Source organism: Solanum pennellii, chromosome 4 (genome assembly GCF_001406875.1).
Source record: "Solanum pennellii chromosome 4, SPENNV200".
NCBI classification, from domain to species: Eukaryota; Viridiplantae; Streptophyta; class Magnoliopsida; order Solanales; family Solanaceae; genus Solanum; species Solanum pennellii.
The window spans coordinates 408,910-427,413 of record NC_028640.1 but is presented as its reverse complement, the minus strand read 5'-3'; the positions used below and the strand labels follow the sequence as shown (position 1 = coordinate 427,413).

The window sequence follows — 18,504 nt, the reverse complement described above, 5'->3', positions numbered from 1 at the left end:
TATATATATATATATATATATAGGATAATCATGCTCGTGACTATGACAAGGTGATAGATATGAATGACAAACAGACTTGTGATTGTGGTAAGATGGAAGATATATACAAATGAGATTTTAGATTTAATTCTAGTAAGGCAAGAAAACGTAAAGTTGCTATATCAAATTAGTCGAGTTGTGCACCATATAATAGTAGTTTATAAACATTCTATGGCCCTGAAAGTTATATTAGTTAGTTGTGCATTGTTTTAGTAGTGTGCATCAAGTAGTTTGACATTTGGTACTCTTAATACTTCTAGTGTCAATATCATCTTTAACAAACTTTGAAGTTGTTTAAATTTTCTCACATAGATCTCCATGCTTTTCTAATAAATTTTATTAAAGATTCAAACTATTAAAAAGTACAAGCATTATGAGAATTATCAGTAATAAATAAGGATTTGAGGATGAATAACAACTTTTAGGACATTTTTTCCCATGCCCCTCACAAATTTGAAATGGTAGCACACAACTCATATTTATTCCAAAAAACAAGGTATAATCAAATTTATACGCAAAATTTAAAGGTTAGAGATGTTCCTTTGATCGAGACAAATAATTTACTGAGTAAATTTGATCATTAATTTTAAGGGTTTAACAATTTTAAAAAAGTTCTAACTATATAAAATCTCTAATATTGTGTTAGGTGGGCTAAACTTGCTAACACTTTTTTTTTTTTTAGATATAAAAGAACAAGTCAAACAGAGCTCCAAAAGTACAAACATTTTTATCCATTAAAAAAAAAACATATGCAATAACTAAATAGACTAAAATAAAATTGATGATTAAAAGATATAAAATACTTTAAAAATTATTTAGAATAAAACCTCTCATTGTTGGAGAAGAGAATACATTACCAAATCAAAACCTTTTTCTTTTGCTATATTTTCTTCAAAGTCTTATAATTAAAAAAAAAATGAAGATCCTCATCACAAGTAAATCACTGTTTGTGTTTGTAATCTTGATGTTTATTTCAATGAAAATACATTCACTGCAATTTGAAGTTTTATCTGGTCGTACAAAATGCATAGCTGAAGATATCAAGAGTCATTCCATGACTGTTGGAAAATATCATATTGTCAATCCCAATGAACCACATCCTTTGCCAGATACTCACAAAGTCACTCTCAGGGTAAAATCTTTTTTTAGATATTTATATGATTTTGATTGATATTTGGGATATGAAGCAATTGGGTGTGTTTGATTTGATTTTTCTAGGGTAAAAAAGATGAGTTTTTGAACTTCTGGGTAAGGGTGTATGAGCTTTACTCGAATTAACAAGAATTGTGGTGGAGTGGTAAATACTCGTTAATCCTTAACAAGAGGTATCAGTTTTGAGTTTTAGAGCCTGTTTAGATTGGTTTATTTTAGGTGTTTTTTAGCTAAAATAGCTTTTGAACACTTTTGTAGTGTTTGAGTAAGATTGTAAAGTGAGTTTAACAAAGAAAAGAAGCTAAAAGTCACAAGGGAGGATGCACTCTTCAAAAATGTCAATGTGTGTCGGATTCTCCAGAAGTAGTGTATTTTTGGAGAATTCGACGTGTTGTGGCATCGAAAGTGAAGAGTCCATGCAACATTGGTTATAAGTTAGCAAACTTATGACTTTTGGCTTATAAGTCCGTCTAAACAAACTCTTATCGGGTACAAAGTTGCTTTTGTTAAGAAGCATTTTACCCTCAATATGGTCTTCTACAATAAGCATATTAATATGCCTTACTTCCAAATTAGTTGGGATAGGTTATATGAATATGTTAACCTTCCCATATTACTACCACATTACTTAACATATTTGTCCCAAATTACTCGTCAATTCACATAACAAGGATAGAATTAGTTAAAATTCCTCTTAGAAATCATCTTTGTTTCTCTCTTATATTGGGATTGTGGCCAAAAATGTGAGCAGGCAAGGTTAGCTTCTGAACCGTTGAGTTGGAACTTTTGGTTAGTTAATATCTGCTTGATTGATTGCATTTTGTCTGTTCAACCTTACCCCATTTATTTGTTTGGGATTGGGATTGGCAATGTGAGCTCTCACAGTATACGGAACACAATTAGGTGGAGTTAGCTTCTAATACTTGAGTTCGGATATTTTGGCTGGAGAAATTCTGGTTAATATGAGTTTTCTTTTCTCTAAAGCTATTTGGACGCACAAGTTAAGGATACATGCGTCCTAAGGATTTTCATAGGTTCATAATGAAGAGTTATGCTCCTTTCTCATGCAAATTGTGTATCGTGTGTTACGTCGATCAGACTAATCAGTTTCCTCTGGTCAAAAAGATGAAGTTTTGTATGGTTTGTGTGATTTAGGTGACATCTACACATGGGAATACTTTTCACTATGCTGATAATGTTCATGAGGGGCATTTTGCTTTTGAGACAACAGAAGCTGGGGATTATATGGCTTGCTTCTATGCTGCTGATCACAAGCCCCCCGTTACTATGACTATTAATTTCGACTGGAAGAGTGGTGTAGCTGCTAAGGACTGGACTAATGTTGCCAAGAAAGGCTCTGTTGATGTAAGCCTTCTTTCTTCTTCATGATTGCTTATGTCAAATCACACGTACATGGGTGTCCCTATCTATTCGTCTTGAGTCACACTGGCTGTTTCACACATATTGACTCGTTCCTATTCTGTGCCTCCATGACTCCCTATTTGTTTCATCAAACTAATGTTCAGATGAGAATGCATAACTCTTAGAGCGTTTCACTTTAACAATATGAAAGGAACACTTATTGAATAACTTTTAAATGTTCATGAACGTCTGATCTGCGAATATATTAAAGAAGCTTCTAATTGCACTTAAGCAGCCTCAAAGACTGCAGCTTTCTGGCTCAGGCTAACCATTTGGCTGTTATATATGAATTTTAGTTGAATATAATTCAATTGAAGCAGAATATACTGCATTTTATTCTATTCTTGTTTGAATACTCAGGTTCTTAACTTGGTAGGTACATTTGATCTGCAGTGTGATTATTGACCTTGAACTCATACCAAGTACTAGTAGTCTCTCCATGTTTTTTTTTCTCTCTTGTATATGTGCCGTTTTGCCTGAGAAAAAAAAGAATGTTGTTTTCTTTCGACTGCTTGATTTGTACTGCTTTTTCATTTATTATCTTGTCAGCTTATGGAACTTGAACTGAAGAAGATGTATGAACATGTTCAAAGCATCCACGACGAGATGTTTTATCTACGTGAAAGGTGAGTTAACCTTATTCTTGTTATCAATCTCATCTTCGTGTATCTAAGCTAATGAAATAGAGTTTGAAATTTTTCGACATATTACAGGGAGGAAGAAATGCAAGAACTTAACAGATCAACCAACTCCAAAATGGCCTGGATGACTGGACTGTCAATCTGTGTATGCTTATCTGTAGCAGGATTGCAATTGTGGCATTTGAAAACCTTTTTCGAAAAGAAGAAGCTAATCTAATGTTATTCTGATATTTTCACTACTCTCACGTTCGAGTAGAATTTTTTATAGACAACATAATAGTTAGAAGGAAAGTTGTGTTACATGTACTATGTGATAGAAAATTGCATGTGTTACTCTCAGAGCTCTGTTTGCCTTCTCTCTGAATCTGATTTTCCACAGAACAAGAATTTGTTACAAAAAGGCCTAATATGGGAACTTCCATTACAGAATATCAGTACTTATGGTTCTTGAAGAATCAACAACTTGCAACTTTGGATTCAAGTAAAGATTTGGTTGTATGACTTCAATCTGAAATCACTCTCATTCTTCCAATATTCACCTCATGGAATGATGGCAAAATACAAAGCCACTAGCCATTCAATACCATGGTTCTTTAACAAGCTTAGAGTTGAAAACTTGAACAACAACACTCCCTATGACAAAATTAAAATACAGAATGGACTGTTACAACAAATATATTATGGATGTTAGTAAAACTCGTGCAGCAACACGCTAACAAATCAAAAGGGTAAAAACAAGATTAGAACTTCGTGTTCTGTACATATGAGCTCAATATAATACATCTGAGAAAGACCTTTTCTTGCAGAAACTCACCAGACATTTATCTTTTTGTGTTCTCATTCTGGGGCAAAAGCACAGTAACATGACTTCTCCTGATGAGTTGAAGAGACAAGGTTGAATAATTCCTCGACAAGCTATTCATTCGGATTGGTTTCAGAAAACACAGGATCAGGCTGTACATTTTCTGAATCATTATCAGGGAAAACCTCAGATTGCAGAGAAGGAACAATGTTATTTACATGCAACCAAGTCAATTCCCATAAGCTATCTCCACCGAGGGCGCTTCTCTTAACAAGTACCCCCTTAGACTTCATTACAGTCAAGGTGTTCTTCAGAAGTTCAAGGACTAATTCCTGAAGCTTTTCACTTTTTTTACCTCTAATTTTCACCTTCATACATTTTTCCATCCTGTTGAGGACACCCAACCACAGTTTACAGAATGTGGTCAATTGAGATAGCTCATGCAGCAACTGGTGAAAAACTTTCGCAAGGAGCTTTAAGGCAAGAACAAGTGTCTCTTCCATGTTCCGGTAGTCTTTTTGTGATGCAAGCTCAATCAAGTCATCCAACATTGTGAAAATGACCATATCAAAGAACTGTAACCATACACTATTAGGAAGGTAAATTTCATGATCTCCTTTAAGGCACATTTGCAGGGATAAAAGAGCATGATTCCTAACTTCTCTCTGATCCAAGCTAACTTTCCTCAGTCCCTGTACAAGCCTTAACCACATGTCTCCGATATCTTGGGACAACTTCACAGCTTCAGTCTCTGCCAGAGCTTCCCTAGTATCTTTGGACCAGCATGCTAAACTAGCAACTGAACCTGCCATAAGATCCACCGCACGAGCAGGTCTATCCGCAGGTCCAACACGAGACTCTGCAAAATTTCTAGCTGCATCGATGCAAAGAACATAATTAGCTGGGGACAAATGGGCTCCATCAGACATAATGAAAACCAGGGCATCGAATCCTGCTTCAGAAGCTTCTGGATGTCTTGCTGTTATAGAAAGTAAAAGAGTAATCGTTCGCCATCCCATTTGAGAACGAATGTGTGTGGCATTTGCTTTAACAAGCCGACTGACTTCCTGTGTAATCTGCTCACAGTATGCATCAGCAACCCGGGCATCAAGCTTGAGAACAAGTTGTAGTGATCTCAAAAGTTCATCAGCTAAGTTCTCTTTATAGGGAAGCAATCTCAGGCAGATGCGAAGGAGTCCAAATATAGCTTTCTCAATCAAAGCACAAGGCATTACTGTTGAGTGGACAATACTAGCAATATGCTCATAAACTCCCTGCCAAAGAAGTCTAATTCTATCTCTGTTGTTCAAGGTGATTGCAATCAGCAGTTCCAAGCAGAATACTGCAGTGTCTTCATCTTCAGGAGAACTACTACCCTTCTGAGGTCTTCCTGCAGCCCATATGAGAGCCCGTGCCAACTGTAGCAAGGAATCAGCTAGAAGAAACTTACTTTCTGTAAAGATGCTATCAATGCGACACTTCTGAATTGTCTGCAGTGTGCGTTGGTGAGCAGCAAGTTGTTGCTCAGTAGGTTGAGACCTTGGCTCATCAGTATCTAAAGATAGGAGCTGACTAAATCGCCCCATAAGTCCAGAAGATCTTCTAGGAGTACTTATGGATTGCAAATGTGCAGAAGATAACGAATTAGGCAAGGACTTTCCATGTCCAGTATCAGAAGGTGCCTCTGAGTCATCAGCTGCATCACTTGCCACACGAGCAGGAAGAAGGCCAAGCTTGTGCAATCTCAAGATGCAATCCAAGATATTTCTCCAACCAGTACGGATAAAATCACCGTATTCGTTTGCAATAGTGAAAACTGTAACGGTTGACATCCTTGCTTTTGCATCGTCGCCAAAGGCTAAAACAGGTTCCTCCACCAATGAAGGATTCAAGAGAGTTGTGAACTTACATAGAGACACTACCAGATCATCCAGAACATCTTCAAGATGATGGCAAGCTGAAATCTTGGCAACAGCTAAGAAACCATCAATACAAGCTTTGTAGACATCCTCATGTTCAGCGTGATCAAATACCACAGAGATAGCAGCAATAGTTGGACCAGACATGGTGGCAAACATATCATGATCAAGGTAGGCTCTCGAATCACACACAATATATGGAGATGTTTTCTTGGATTTGTGCATCAAATCAATCCAGCGGCTTGGGTTCATTTCAGCAAAACCAGCACTTTGCTCTGGTGTTGTGCGGATCTCATTGTTGCAGATAGAATGATACAATTCGGATAGATATTCACGAGGGAGATCATTACCTCCGTTAATGTTCCGATTATTTCGAATGAAATCTTCCTCTGTCATCTTCTTCTTTACCTGAACATTATGTTGGTCAGTATTGAGCATTATTAGTGAATATGACAACAGCAAAGCAGCATCTTTATTAGCTAGAATCTGTGGAGATTGCTCATAATATCTCTCTGAAAACGCCTCAAGTACCCTAGCAATTTTTTGAGATTCCCCAGGCAATCGAAAAGTTTCCAAAAACAACCGCAATGCAATATCCAGGTTCATGTCTTCAAAATCAAATGTTCCAGCAAACTCATGAAGAACCTGAATGCAAAATTCATCATGATTTCCCAGAAAGTCCCCCACAAGATTCTTATCTAGCCCAGCTGTAAACCTGAAAAAGCAAGCCACACTCTGGGGATCAAGTTTTTCTGGCAACAGATATGTTCCTTGGAGAAATTCCAGCCCTTTCTTAGGGTCCCTATTAAAATGATCAGCTCCAATCATTAACCTTCTCTTTATGTGCTTCCGCCTACGTACAAACGGTACCCAATGATCAGGATCACTATAGCTCTCACACTCAACCATCCAGAATGGAGCATAGTCCTCAAGATTTATCAGATTTTGCTGTGACCTACATCCATTGCTTATCTTCTCAGCCATTCCCTGAATTACAGCAATCAGACCGTCCAAAGCAAGAATGTTCATGGCAGACAATGGAGAGTTTACTGGGAATGCACTCTTTGACAATAAATTCGCAAGTTCTTCAAAAACATTGGTGCAGGTGATATCACAATCTAAATTTGCATACATCTCTACCATAAAGGATTTCTGCCTACAAAAATCAACAAGAGCCTCCATGGCCACTTCCTGCTGCTGGTATGATGCCCCATAACGACTTTGTGCAAGTCTCAAGACAACACAGGACAAGAAGGCCTCAAGTTGTAGCTTTAGTTCAGTACGCAAATGCTGATACAGATTTAGAACAATGCTGCAGACAGTTGAAAGTATCACTGGACTCGTTGACAAGCCAAATATCATCAGATTTTGGAACAATTCATCCTGAACCAAACTCAACAATCTAGGGTGACTGTGTATAGCAGGCCCACCCAACTCAATGGCTGAGTTGATCAAACAAAGGGCGAACAGTGGAACATCTTCATCAAATGCTGTGGTATTTGCTCTGGGACCCATCCCTATATGTTCGACAACATTTAACAAAGAACACAAGAAGTGAAATATCTCAACCATGCATGGAACACCATATGGTTCAGTCATTAGATGTAAATCATTAGGAACATTATCCTTCCCATTATCATTCATGACCATGCCTTCATCTATAACACTGTTAAGAAGACCTGTGGAAGCAGAAGAAGTAAAAGTTCCAGAAAGTGGTTGGCTATCATATTCAGAAGTACCAGTACCATTCTCTGGCTTGTTGAAACTGTACTCATTGTCAACGTCCACAACCTACACTAGAAGAAATTAACATATAATGCTCCAAATACATTCATATAGAAGAATAAACAAAAACAGAAAATGATTTTTGAAACATTTTTATTCACTTCTAAAATTTCTCTTTGGTGCTAATTAGCAGCGGAGCCAGGAATTTCACTAAGAGGATCCAAATTAATAAAGAAGTAAATACACAACGAAACTAAGAGGATTTATATATAAATAATAATTTTGACCTAGTAGATATCGTGTAATTTTCCAGCGAAGGGGGTCAAAATTTTAGTTTTTATGGATACATACTATATGTTGGCCCACTTAGTTTCTAGATGTGTCTACTTTTTTTGATGTGACACCCCTTAGTCAAAATTTTGGTTCCGCCACCGGTCGGAATGAACCCCTTATGCTCCCCCAAGTTCCAGCTCTGGTGCTATTATACCAAAACTACCTTGTTAGAGCATAATTTTGTCCCACTCCTCCCCCCACCCAAACCAAGGGAAAGAAAAAGAAAAAACAGGTATTTTAGATGCACATGCAAAAGAAAAGAAAAACTACTCATTAGCTCATAACAGTCTTGCTACTTTGTTTTGAATTGTAAGATCCACCTTATAAGACCACTTAACCCAATCTTTTCAACACAAAAAACTATTCTTTTATCAAATGATACCCACAAGGAAAAACTGGATCATGAGAAGTATTATAAAACCATTTATACAGCCATTCTTATTGATTTGCACTCTAAGAGAGGACTGCAGATAATTCTGGAAGAATAATACTTCCCAAACCAGGACATACTGCAGGAAGGATAAATCGAGATACATTAAAGAACAAAGATGCATGAATACCTTGTTTTTGGTGGAACTGCCTCGTCTAACTATAGATTGTTGCATGTCGTCAACCTCTGGAAGGTGGGAAAAAATACATCTCACAAGTTCATGCATGGTGTAACGTGCTGTCTGCTGTAAGAGCTCACTCTTGCTTCCAGCTTGATGAACTACTCTAAAGCATGTGTTGACTATGGTGCAAACATGCTGATTACTCAACGCAACTGACGCTTTACTTCTCATGCACGTCAAAAGTACTTGAAGTATCTTCATCAACACAACCTCTTCTGATGCAGGATCAGTTACCTCAAATCTGCAACTGGTCACAGCATCCACTACAGAGTGCATTGCATTTTCAACATTGACAGTATTATGATCAAGAAAATCAAGAGTCAAAATCTTGAAAACAGAAGACAGTGCAACACCAGTGATTGGTGCCCCAGTTTCATCAGATCGAATAACATCCAGAAATGGCTGGAGATATAAAGCTGGACTTATGGTTTGCCACTGATGCTGCCATGAAAATATTTGTTTACGTAATGTCTTCAGAGACTGTATAAGCGAGTGCTCTAGTTGATCATCCCCGGATACATAACGACCACCCCATCTCACATTTCTTCTCATAACAGCTAACACAGCACTTACTTCGGAGTTAACCATACAAGCTATAGCAGTTTTATTGGAAGATGTGGTCTCGCAATCTTCCGGCTCCTCTTCAATTGCTTTGATACTAGATTGTATCCTTAAACGCCCCATCATGGAGAATGTGTAACTTGAATGACCTCTGAATACGTAATCAAGAAAAAGCTCGCAGGAAGAATGCTGAAGCAAGTCAGAGCATACCCCTCACTGTCTACAAAAGACACCATTAGAATTGGCCATATAACAAATTTTTCAGGAAAGCAACTTCTCAAAAACAATGATAAGAAAGCGAAACATCCTCGGAATAGTGGTTAGATATTGACGCCATATAATGGTACTGCTTCTTATCCCAGTAAACAAGCAACTTTTATTTATAACCATGGTGTCCAGGCCGACTTGCATGCCCCTCCACTAATTACACGGGTTACCTGCGACCTCCCACCACACAAGTTCCGAGTAACTCTCAAAAGCACAACAGCATCATACCCAGTATATTCCCACAAGTGGGGTCTAGGGAGGTGAGGTGTACACATGCCTTACTTATACCTTTGTGGGGTAGAGAGGTTTCAGATAGACCCTCGACTCAACAAAATAGTTTTCCATCGGTTTGAAAGAATTGCAAGAGTAAAAAGCTATTATGAAATATTTGGGTTTTCTTTTCAAAAAATATTTTGATATATAGAGTCCACTCATTTCACATTGGAGCTTTGTCTAACATGTAACAACAAAGGCATGAATGTCTCCAAAGTATAACGAACGACAAAATTGAGCAATTCTCGATAGTACAAAGGGGTATATGTTTGTAATTATTTTGCTTTTATGGGGCATTTGCTTATTTTACCCCAAAATTATTATTGTCCTCAATTAAATGCATGTTGTTCCATTGGGAGTTTATTTAGCACCAAGCGAACCAAGGGATGAAGGGTCACCCATTAGTTGAGGCATAAGACCTTTAGTAGGAATCTCTTTGTCCCAGAACTACGTACCACCACAGAATGAAAAAGGATCTCTCATCAATTGAGGTCGACTCCTTAGTCTCTTTTACATACATTAGCTTAGTGGCTCCACATTTGCTTAGATCAACCTTTATACTTTGGCAAAGTATATCGAGCCCTTTTGATGGGGATTATACATCAAACTCCATGTAGTAGCTCCCATGATTATAGTAGGTTAGTAGTATCTGTTATTTTGGTACACCATTGTTATCAGTTTTCAAGTTATTTACTTGGTTATTGCATCAGCTTACGTCACTTCATGTCACTTCAGTTTATTATGCTTAGTTGTTATTTTAGCATGCATGCCTTGCATAGTCAAGTACATTCTAAGTAGCGACTACATACTTCCTGCCTATATTGTTTGATGATATAGATTCGGACGTTTAACACTCAAGTCGAGGTTAGTATGACTTCATATCAAACTTAGCAGTGCTTTTGGTGAGTTCTCATTTTTCAAGGACATCTTTTACATTTCATTCAGTATTATTGTCCTCAGTAAAATGCATGTTGTTCCATTGGGAGTTTTTTAGCACCGAGTGAACCTAGGGATGAAGGCTCACCCATTAGTTGAGGCATAAGACCTTTAGAATTAAAAAAACTCTCTCGTCAATTGAGGCCAAGTCCTTAGTCTTTTACAGACATTAGCTTAGTGACATTAGCTTAGTGGATCCACATTAGCTCAAATCAGCCTTTATACTCTAGCAAAGTATATTAGGCCCTTTCGATGGGGATTATTCATCAAAGTCTATGTAGGAGCTCCCATTATTATATGTCGGTTAGTATCTCCTACAATTCGATCTTTAGGTTATAACAGGATCAACTGATCAAGTATTCAGTTATTTCAGTACACCATTATTATCAGTTTTCAAGCTATTTACTTGGTTATTGCATTAGCTTATGTCACTTCAATCATGCTTAGTTGTTATTTAGCATGCATGCCTCGCATGCTTAGTACATTCTAATACTGACTGCATACTTCCTGCCTATATTGTTTGATAATACAGATTTGGACATTCAACACTCAAGCCGTGGTTAGTATGACTCCGTATCAGCTTAGTATTGCTTTTGGTGAGTCCTCATTTTTCAAGGACATCATTTACATTTCATTCAGTATTATGCTTTTATTTTCACATTGTTAGAGTAAGCTAGGGGCTTGTCCTAGCAACTCGTCTTAGTAGAGGCTTTTCAGAGAGTCAGTCAGATTCAGGCATTCAGCTTATGCCTATTCAGCTATTGTCTAAACCAATTAGTGGACTAATTCAGGTTTAGCTTCTGCATAGTATTTCAGTTAATTTCAGTCATAACTTTTATGTTAATCTTAGTGTCACGCCAGACTATGATGTTAGTTTGGGGGTCACTTGTTGCTCTAAGCACCATGTTACGCCTAAGGGGTAGTCTCGAGTCGTGACAAGTTTAAAGTGATGTCCGACTTCCTCCATCTCATTTCCTTGTCTTTGTTGTTTCAAAGAGTATTGTAGCGTGAAACAATTGTACTAAGTCTTTACAAGCTGTTGTACTAATGACACTAGATTTTGGGTGTATTTTGTTACTTCCACACTTCTATTACTCCCAGCGCTTTAAAAAAATGACCTACTTTCCTATTTAATATGTTTAAAAAAGAATGATCCTTTTTTTTTGCAACACTTTTTGCAGCTTTCTGTATGGCATGTTTAAGGTTATTAGATTAAGTCTGTGGTATGCTCTGGCATTGTCCATTCCTCCCTAGCCAAACAGATAAAAAATGCCTAGACTTCTGATGATGTTACATTACCGTGCAATAACAAATGGTTATTAGTTTCTGCTGCCTCCATATATAGAGGGCATCTCTGGATTTTCCTCCTCTAAAGTGTTTCATGAGTAAGACATGCTTTCTACACCACCAACCATAAAAAGCATTTATTTAGCCTTCGTTCGTGCCATGCTATAGACCCTTGAAACTTCCTGCCAACTCAGACAGGCCCCTCTTGTATACTCTATTTACTGAGAATTGTCCATCTTCATTGTGCCTCCATCTGATGGTGTCAGGTCAGTAGTTGTACCTGTAAAGTTTCCCACTCTTTCTAACAGTTCAACCACCCTTTCCGCTTCCCAATCATTCAACAATCTCCTGAAAACAAGACTCCAACCCTATGTTGTCCAAATCTCTTCTATTGTGATATCTGAATTGGTGCAAATATAGAATGGTCCAGGGAAGGTCTCCAGCAAAGTTCCTTGCCCAGTCCAATTGTCTTTCCAGAATAGTATTTTTCTTCCATTGCCGACATGGTAGCTTATATTCCTCATCAGGGGTGTCTATAAAGACCTGATAGTTCTCCAAACGCCAACTCTAAAAGTGTTTGGGACTTCATCAATACACTATTGTCAATTCTGCCCATACTTCTACAGATCACGTCTTTCCCAAGAGCTTGACCCTCCTCATTATACCTCCATAACCATTTCATGAGTAAGCTGTTATTTTATAGCTTCAAGTTTCTAACCCTATATCTCCTTGCTCTGCACTGTTGGACTGTTTCCCACTTCAGCCGATTGAAAATTTTGGCCTCTTTGTTACCGTGCCACAGAAAGTTTCTTCTCAAGCTGTCAAGAGTTTTGATTACCTTTTTTGTCATGGGAAATAAGGACATCACAAATGTTGATAGAGAATCCTAAATAGAGTTGACTAAATTAACTTGCCTCCTAAAGAGAGATACTGAGATTCCCACATTGCAAGCTTCTTTCTTTTTCTTTTTTTTTTTTTTTGACAAAAGTACTGTTGTATTCCTCAGCATTAAGAAATGCTGGTCACCTTCAAAAGCTTTTTACAAGAAGAGAAAATAGAGTCTAGATTTACAAAGCTCCTAAGAAATCGAAAAATTCATCCATTTCCTCTATACAGTTCTCCTTACACCAAGCTTCTTTCTATCTTCTCTATAATGCATCCTAAATCTCAAGAGCCTTGTGTTTTGATCCCAATGACATTCCAAGATATACAGTTGGCAACTTTTCCATCCCCAACCCAGAATGTTTGTCAGCAGCATGCATCTGTGTAACATCCTTAATAGGAAAGATGTTGATTTTCCTTCAATTAACTTAAACTCCATATGTAGCTTCAAAAAATAACTAGCATCATCCTAAGATAGTTTCTCAGGATTAGCATCACAAAAAATTACAGGGTCATCTACATACAACAGGTGGCAAATTTACAGTGTCTCATCTGCCCATTTTCCAATTCAAAAGCCTTGTAACATATGCTCTGAGTGGCAATCTTCAATATACTATTGAATTCCTCCATAGATATGATAAAGAGGAAAGCTGATAGGGGATCTCCCTGTATGAGCCCCCTCTCTGCTGAAAAAAAAACAGCTGATTCTCCATTAACCAGAATTAAGAACCTAGTATATTTTATGCAGAATTCAATCCATTTCAGCCATCTGCTGTCAAATCCCATCTATCTGAGGCTCTGAGAATACTACGTAGAAAATTCCAATCAAGATGGATATAAGCCTTCTCAATTTCCAATTTACATTACTCCAGGGTCCACACCTCTCAGTCTAGTATCAACATACTCACATGCTATCAAGCAGCATCATAATTTGTCTTCCTTTTTATAAAGGCCCTCTAATGTGTACTGATCATCTTATCTATCACCTTCAATCTTTCAACCAACACTTCGGCCATGATTTTGTACATATCAATATTTACACGGGTTTTGACTTAATTTATTAATCTGTGATTTATATATTATACCAGTGGTAAGTGGTAACAGAAGAGAACATTTTTTTGGAATATTAATTTAAAGTTGGGAGTAACAAACCAAAACTGGTTAGGATTTGTTACTGGTTAATTTATTCAATTCATGCCTAAGTAGGTATGCTATTACTTATTTTCTAGTAGAGAAGATTTATGGAGAACATTAACAAATTTATGAGGTTCTGAAATCAACATTCTTATAGGTATCAAAGTCTCTACAATCTTAGCAGAGTATCAAATAACTTTTGTTGACACAGGGGCACTAGCCAACTATGTCGCCCCTGTGGACAAGGATTACGTTCGCAAACTCACATAAAATTGTCAGAAAAAAATTAGATTGCACTGAAAATTTGATACAGGGTCAAGAAAAAATGTGAACGTGTATATAAAGTAGCAAGCAAATATAGCACAAAAGGAAGAAACTATTTCTAAATATTGGTGAAAAATGCACCTACAATAGAAAGTTGATGACAAGTGCATAAACAAATGCAAAAAAATATTGACCATCAACAGTTGAGAGTTGGAGACAAGTACTTCAACAATTGGAGGTTGGCAACAAGTGCATCAACAAAAAGAAAACAAAAAAACGAAGTTGAAGACAAGAACTTCAACAATTACGAGTTGGTTACAAAGTGCATCAACAATTGAGAGTTGGAGACAAAGTGTGTCAACAATTGAAGTTTGGTGATAAGTGCATAAAAATTTTGGTGACTAGTGCATCAACAATTGAAAGTATAACTTTGAATAACGGGAGAATGTTGGAAGATTAATTCAAAGTAGGAATAAAAAACCAAAATTGGTAACGATTTGATATCAGATAGTTTATTTTATTAATATATAATTATATATGAATATGTTTTCACTTTCTAGTCAAAATAGGTTCTACACTATTATAAACATGAATTATATAGTACTGCACATTAAATTTACATGGAAAAAAGTCATTTTCATCTGAAAAAATAGAAAAACAGATCACATCAAAGCTTAAAATCTGAATAATTAAATAAATTTGACTGCTTGAAAGTTCTGATAGTATGTTACTATTATAATAAACATCACTAGCCAAATAATGCCAAAATAATTAGCTCAAATAGGAAAAAATGGAGTTTTTCATTTAATTTAATAAACTTAGTGGACAAACAAATCACTAATTACCAGACAAAAATTTAATTCTCAAAATTAGTGAATTTTATAAGTAATACTTTAACTCGACTAATTAGCAGTTTGAATTATTAGAAAGATCACAATATATTATGTAGCTATAGAAGCAAAAAAAAAACAGACTACGATATATGAATACTCGAAACGGAGAGAACAAAAACTAAACCCCCAAAAATTCATAGTTTTTACGAAATGTGAAGCAAAATTAAATACATAAGAGGAGTTAGGGTTTTTATCTGAAAAAGAGCAGAAAATGTAGAACGGAAATGGCGGAACTTACGGCTGGATTACGTCGGAGGAAGGAAAGGAGATCCCGAGGAGTTCGCCGGAGAAAGATGGACTTATTTGAAATCAATTGTAAAATGTAGGGCCTTGAAAGTGAATTTTATAAAGTTTAGTAGCCCTTTATGTCCAATCAAGTTTAGTCTGTCACTGTAACCTCAACTAGTTTTACGATTTATTTAATTTTTTAAAATAATACCTTAACTAAGAGTATATTTATTAATATTAAAAACTTATGAGTATCCTTTTTTTCATTTTATAATCGCATTGGAGTTCCGATTAAGGGTGTGTTTTGTATAAAGGAAAATATTTTTTGAATACATTCTAAATTTAAATTATGTATTGGATTTATTTTGAAATATCGCTTTTAACAAAAAAAAATTCATAACTGATATTCAAATTTGAGATCATAAAGGTGAAACAGTCTCACAATTGCACTATAATTGGAGTTGATAATTTATATGCACTTTATTAATGAATAGTTTTTAAATATGTAATTAGATGTTAAATTTTTACTGAAAATTAGAGTTAATATCTCGTTGACTCGACCAGAACTTTTTGTAACAAAATTACTGAACTTGGTAATATCTCACTAAAATCATTTCCCTTAGTGTTTTTATCTTTCAAAATCACTCAATTCAAATTTCTATTTAAAAGCCAAAATGGAGGGAATAGGTCGGAGATGGGTTAAACAAGTGAATTTCTAACGATATTGAATATTTAAAATTGAAAGTGGATAAATTTGATTATTAGTTTGATATATATTTCTTTGTCAAAATTAAGAATAAATTAATATAAGTAAATTCGAGAGATATATTCGAATCAAAAAAATTTAAAAAAAGACGCATATTTAAACCGTACATATAATGAGATATAATGGCAATCCCATTAAGATATATTTCAAGAATTTCCACATAAAATTATTTATTTAAGTATATTATTTTATTTTCCAAACCATTCAGATGAAAAAAAATTATTTATTCCAGAAAAATCAAATCGATTGTTGTCAACACTATCTGTATACATAATTCATTTGCTTTAGTGCGTAAGTCAATTATTTTAATATAACTTCCCTTAAAACAGAATTTATTATAATAGATAAAATTAAACACAGTGATCATATTGTGAAATTAATTAATTGTAGAAGCGTTTTAATATATAAGAAGCATTAAAAGAGTTTTTAAATATGACGATAATTAAGTGTGTAACTAACATTTATGTTCTTGGATTTTGATATGAACAAGCAAACACTTAAATCTGTAACGCATACATCTTTACATGAAAATTTATTATGTCACGTAGAATGACATGTGTATATATCTACTTGTTCGACTTTATATAAATTTTTAACATGTGCACTTATACGAGCATCTAAATTGAAGAGCACATACATATATATCAGGTGAAATCAATTCTAAAAGCACGATCATCTTTAACTATATATATACATATTAGCCTACTTGAAGGACCGGAACTTTTCGCCGTGTTATAAGGGACTCATTCATCTGGCTAATTTGAAGCGACAGCTGCTCGATTTTCTGCGACAATGATAGTTACTTATAATTAGAAAATTTAATACGTATATACATAAAAAAATTGACTTAGTTTTAATTGACAATTAAATATTCTAATTTTGAGAATGTATATTTAGATACACTAACTTGTTCCATTATGGCGTGATATATAAATTTTGAAAACTTTAAAATAGTTCATTTTATAAGTCAGAATGTTTAATCGACAGGGGAGGTAAATCTATACATTGATGTATATTTAGTTTATCAAAAAAAAAATTTGAATTTCTGTAGAGGATATCTTAATTGTACGATAAATCATTACATAAGGAAAAATCTGATTGCCTATTATATATATGTTATCCTACCATCGATTTATACGAAAAAAATAACACAATCCCTAGAAATATTTATCCTACATATATATTATAATTTTTTTTGATAGATTTTTAGTGAACATTAATCTTCACACTACGGCAAAAATAATTCTTAGTGGTATTACATATTGACATTAATAAAAAGTGTAAAAATCTTTATCGGCATTAGTTGAGTGTCATTAGAACCGATCAATATCGCTAAAGGCTTTAGGATAATATACAGAGAGTGTTAATTACCGTTTAAAATACATATTTAACGATAATTAAGAATTAATTGACGCTACTGATCTTTTTTCTTAATGTAGTGCAAGCGAACAACTTACACTTCTCTAGATTCGCATCTAACTACAATTTTAAAATAAGTTACTTCATAATTTTATTCTTATCAATTATGAGATATAAACTCATAATAAAATTAATCTCGATTATTTATCTGTTATGTCTCCTACTAAACAAGTTTTAAAAGAACAAGAAATGGTAAAAATGAAAGAAGTAAATAAATACCTGGTCTTTTTCTTGGACAAGTAGCATAAGTTTGTTAGAAGTATTATCAATTTGTCTTTGCCTCCTCCATTTTTTCTTTATCATCCAATAAAACAATGGAACCAAAAGAAATGTCAATATTCTATTTCTATTATAAGAGAATTTTCCAGTTCCAACTTTAGAAGAAGCATAATTTCTCATCTTTGAAGCCATTTGAACAATCCAACAACTCAATTCTCTTACACTCTTTTTCAACCACTTATTTCCATATTCACCCTTCTCATCATCATCATTACTATCATTAATGTCAATAGTAATATCCTCAATCAAGGGCAAAATAGTCATTTCATCAGAAACTATTTGAGTATTATTGTTATTATTATTGGTTGTAGTTGAAGATGAAGGATATGGGATTTGTTGCCATTCAGAAAAATCCTCATGTGACATACTTTTTTTTATTTGTGGGAAAATTGGAATGACTAATGAAATTGTGGAAGTTTAAGATATATTATAGTAGGGGTATTTTTGTCTTTATTTGCTTCATTTAGAAAAAAAAATATCTAGTGTTGGATATTGGTTCAATTTTAGGGATATTTTGCTAGAAGTATCTTTATGGACTTGGCAACTTGCTTCATGTCTTGACAAGAGATGACATTTGTTTTCCTTTTTCCTTTTGTTTGCTTTTGAGATTCGGGCGGAGCGAGAATTTTAATTATTGATTTGATTCGATAATTCCTCCACCCTAAGTTGAT

General features: G+C 35.1%; 3 protein-coding genes across 4 annotated transcripts; 1 reads left to right on the top strand and 2 right to left on the bottom strand.

Annotated features, from left to right (window-relative positions):
* Window positions 1-853: 853 nt before the first annotated feature.
* On the top strand, window positions 854-3,618 carry LOC107018128 (transmembrane emp24 domain-containing protein p24delta9). Its single transcript, XM_015218515.2, has 4 exons — window positions 854-1,171; window positions 2,347-2,556; window positions 3,163-3,239; window positions 3,327-3,618. Exons 1-4 carry the CDS (start codon window positions 956-958, stop codon window positions 3,469-3,471), a joined length of 648 nt encoding a protein of 215 aa, XP_015074001.1. The 5' UTR covers window positions 854-955; the 3' UTR covers window positions 3,472-3,618.
* Window positions 3,619-3,747: 129 nt separating this feature from the next.
* On the bottom strand, window positions 3,748-15,514 carry LOC107018127 (ARF guanine-nucleotide exchange factor GNOM-like). 2 transcript variants are annotated; one of them, XM_015218514.2, is made up of 3 exons: window positions 15,380-15,514; window positions 8,594-9,425; window positions 3,748-7,766 (listed from the first exon to the last, which is right to left on the bottom strand). In XM_015218514.2, exons 2-3 carry the CDS (start codon window positions 9,329-9,331, stop codon window positions 4,170-4,172), a joined length of 4,335 nt encoding a protein of 1,444 aa, XP_015074000.1. In that variant the 5' UTR covers window positions 9,332-9,425; window positions 15,380-15,514; the 3' UTR covers window positions 3,748-4,169. The 2 variants fall into 2 exon arrangements, with proteins under 2 accessions (XP_015074000.1, XP_015073999.1); XM_015218513.2 differs by having other exon boundaries at window positions 8,594-9,421; window positions 15,380-15,513.
* Window positions 15,515-16,582: 1,068 nt separating this feature from the next.
* Window positions 16,583-18,249, bottom strand: LOC107016244. The gene is made up of 2 exons (XM_015216732.2): window positions 17,774-18,249; window positions 16,583-16,919 (listed from the first exon to the last, which is right to left on the bottom strand). The coding sequence occupies exons 1-2, from the start codon at window positions 18,197-18,199 to the stop codon at window positions 16,833-16,835; spliced, it is 513 nt and encodes a 170-aa protein (XP_015072218.1). The 5' UTR covers window positions 18,200-18,249; the 3' UTR covers window positions 16,583-16,832.
* Window positions 18,250-18,504: the final 255 nt, after the last annotated feature.

Coding starts and splice junctions, on each gene's coding strand:
- LOC107018128 (XM_015218515.2), top strand. CDS start 956: ATGAAGATCCTCATCACAAGTAAATCACTGTTTGTGTTTGTAATCTTG. Junction 1,172..2,346: donor CTCACAAAGTCACTCTCAGG/GTAAAATCTTTT, acceptor TGTGTGATTTAG/GTGACATCTACACATGGGAA. Junction 3,240..3,326: donor ATGTTTTATCTACGTGAAAG/GTGAGTTAACCT, acceptor GACATATTACAG/GGAGGAAGAAATGCAAGAAC.
- LOC107016244 (XM_015216732.2), bottom strand. CDS start 18,199: ATGTCACATGAGGATTTTTCTGAATGGCAACAAATCCCATATCCTTCA. Junction 16,920..17,773: donor TTGTCCAAGAAAAAGACCAG/GTATTTATTTAC, acceptor TCATTGTCGCAG/AAAATCGAGCAGCTGTCGCT.
- LOC107018127 (XM_015218514.2), bottom strand. CDS start 9,331: ATGATGGGGCGTTTAAGGATACAATCTAGTATCAAAGCAATTGAAGAG. Junction 7,767..8,593: donor GCAGTTCCACCAAAAACAAG/GTATTCATGCAT, acceptor CTTCTAGTGTAG/GTTGTGGACGTTGACAATGA.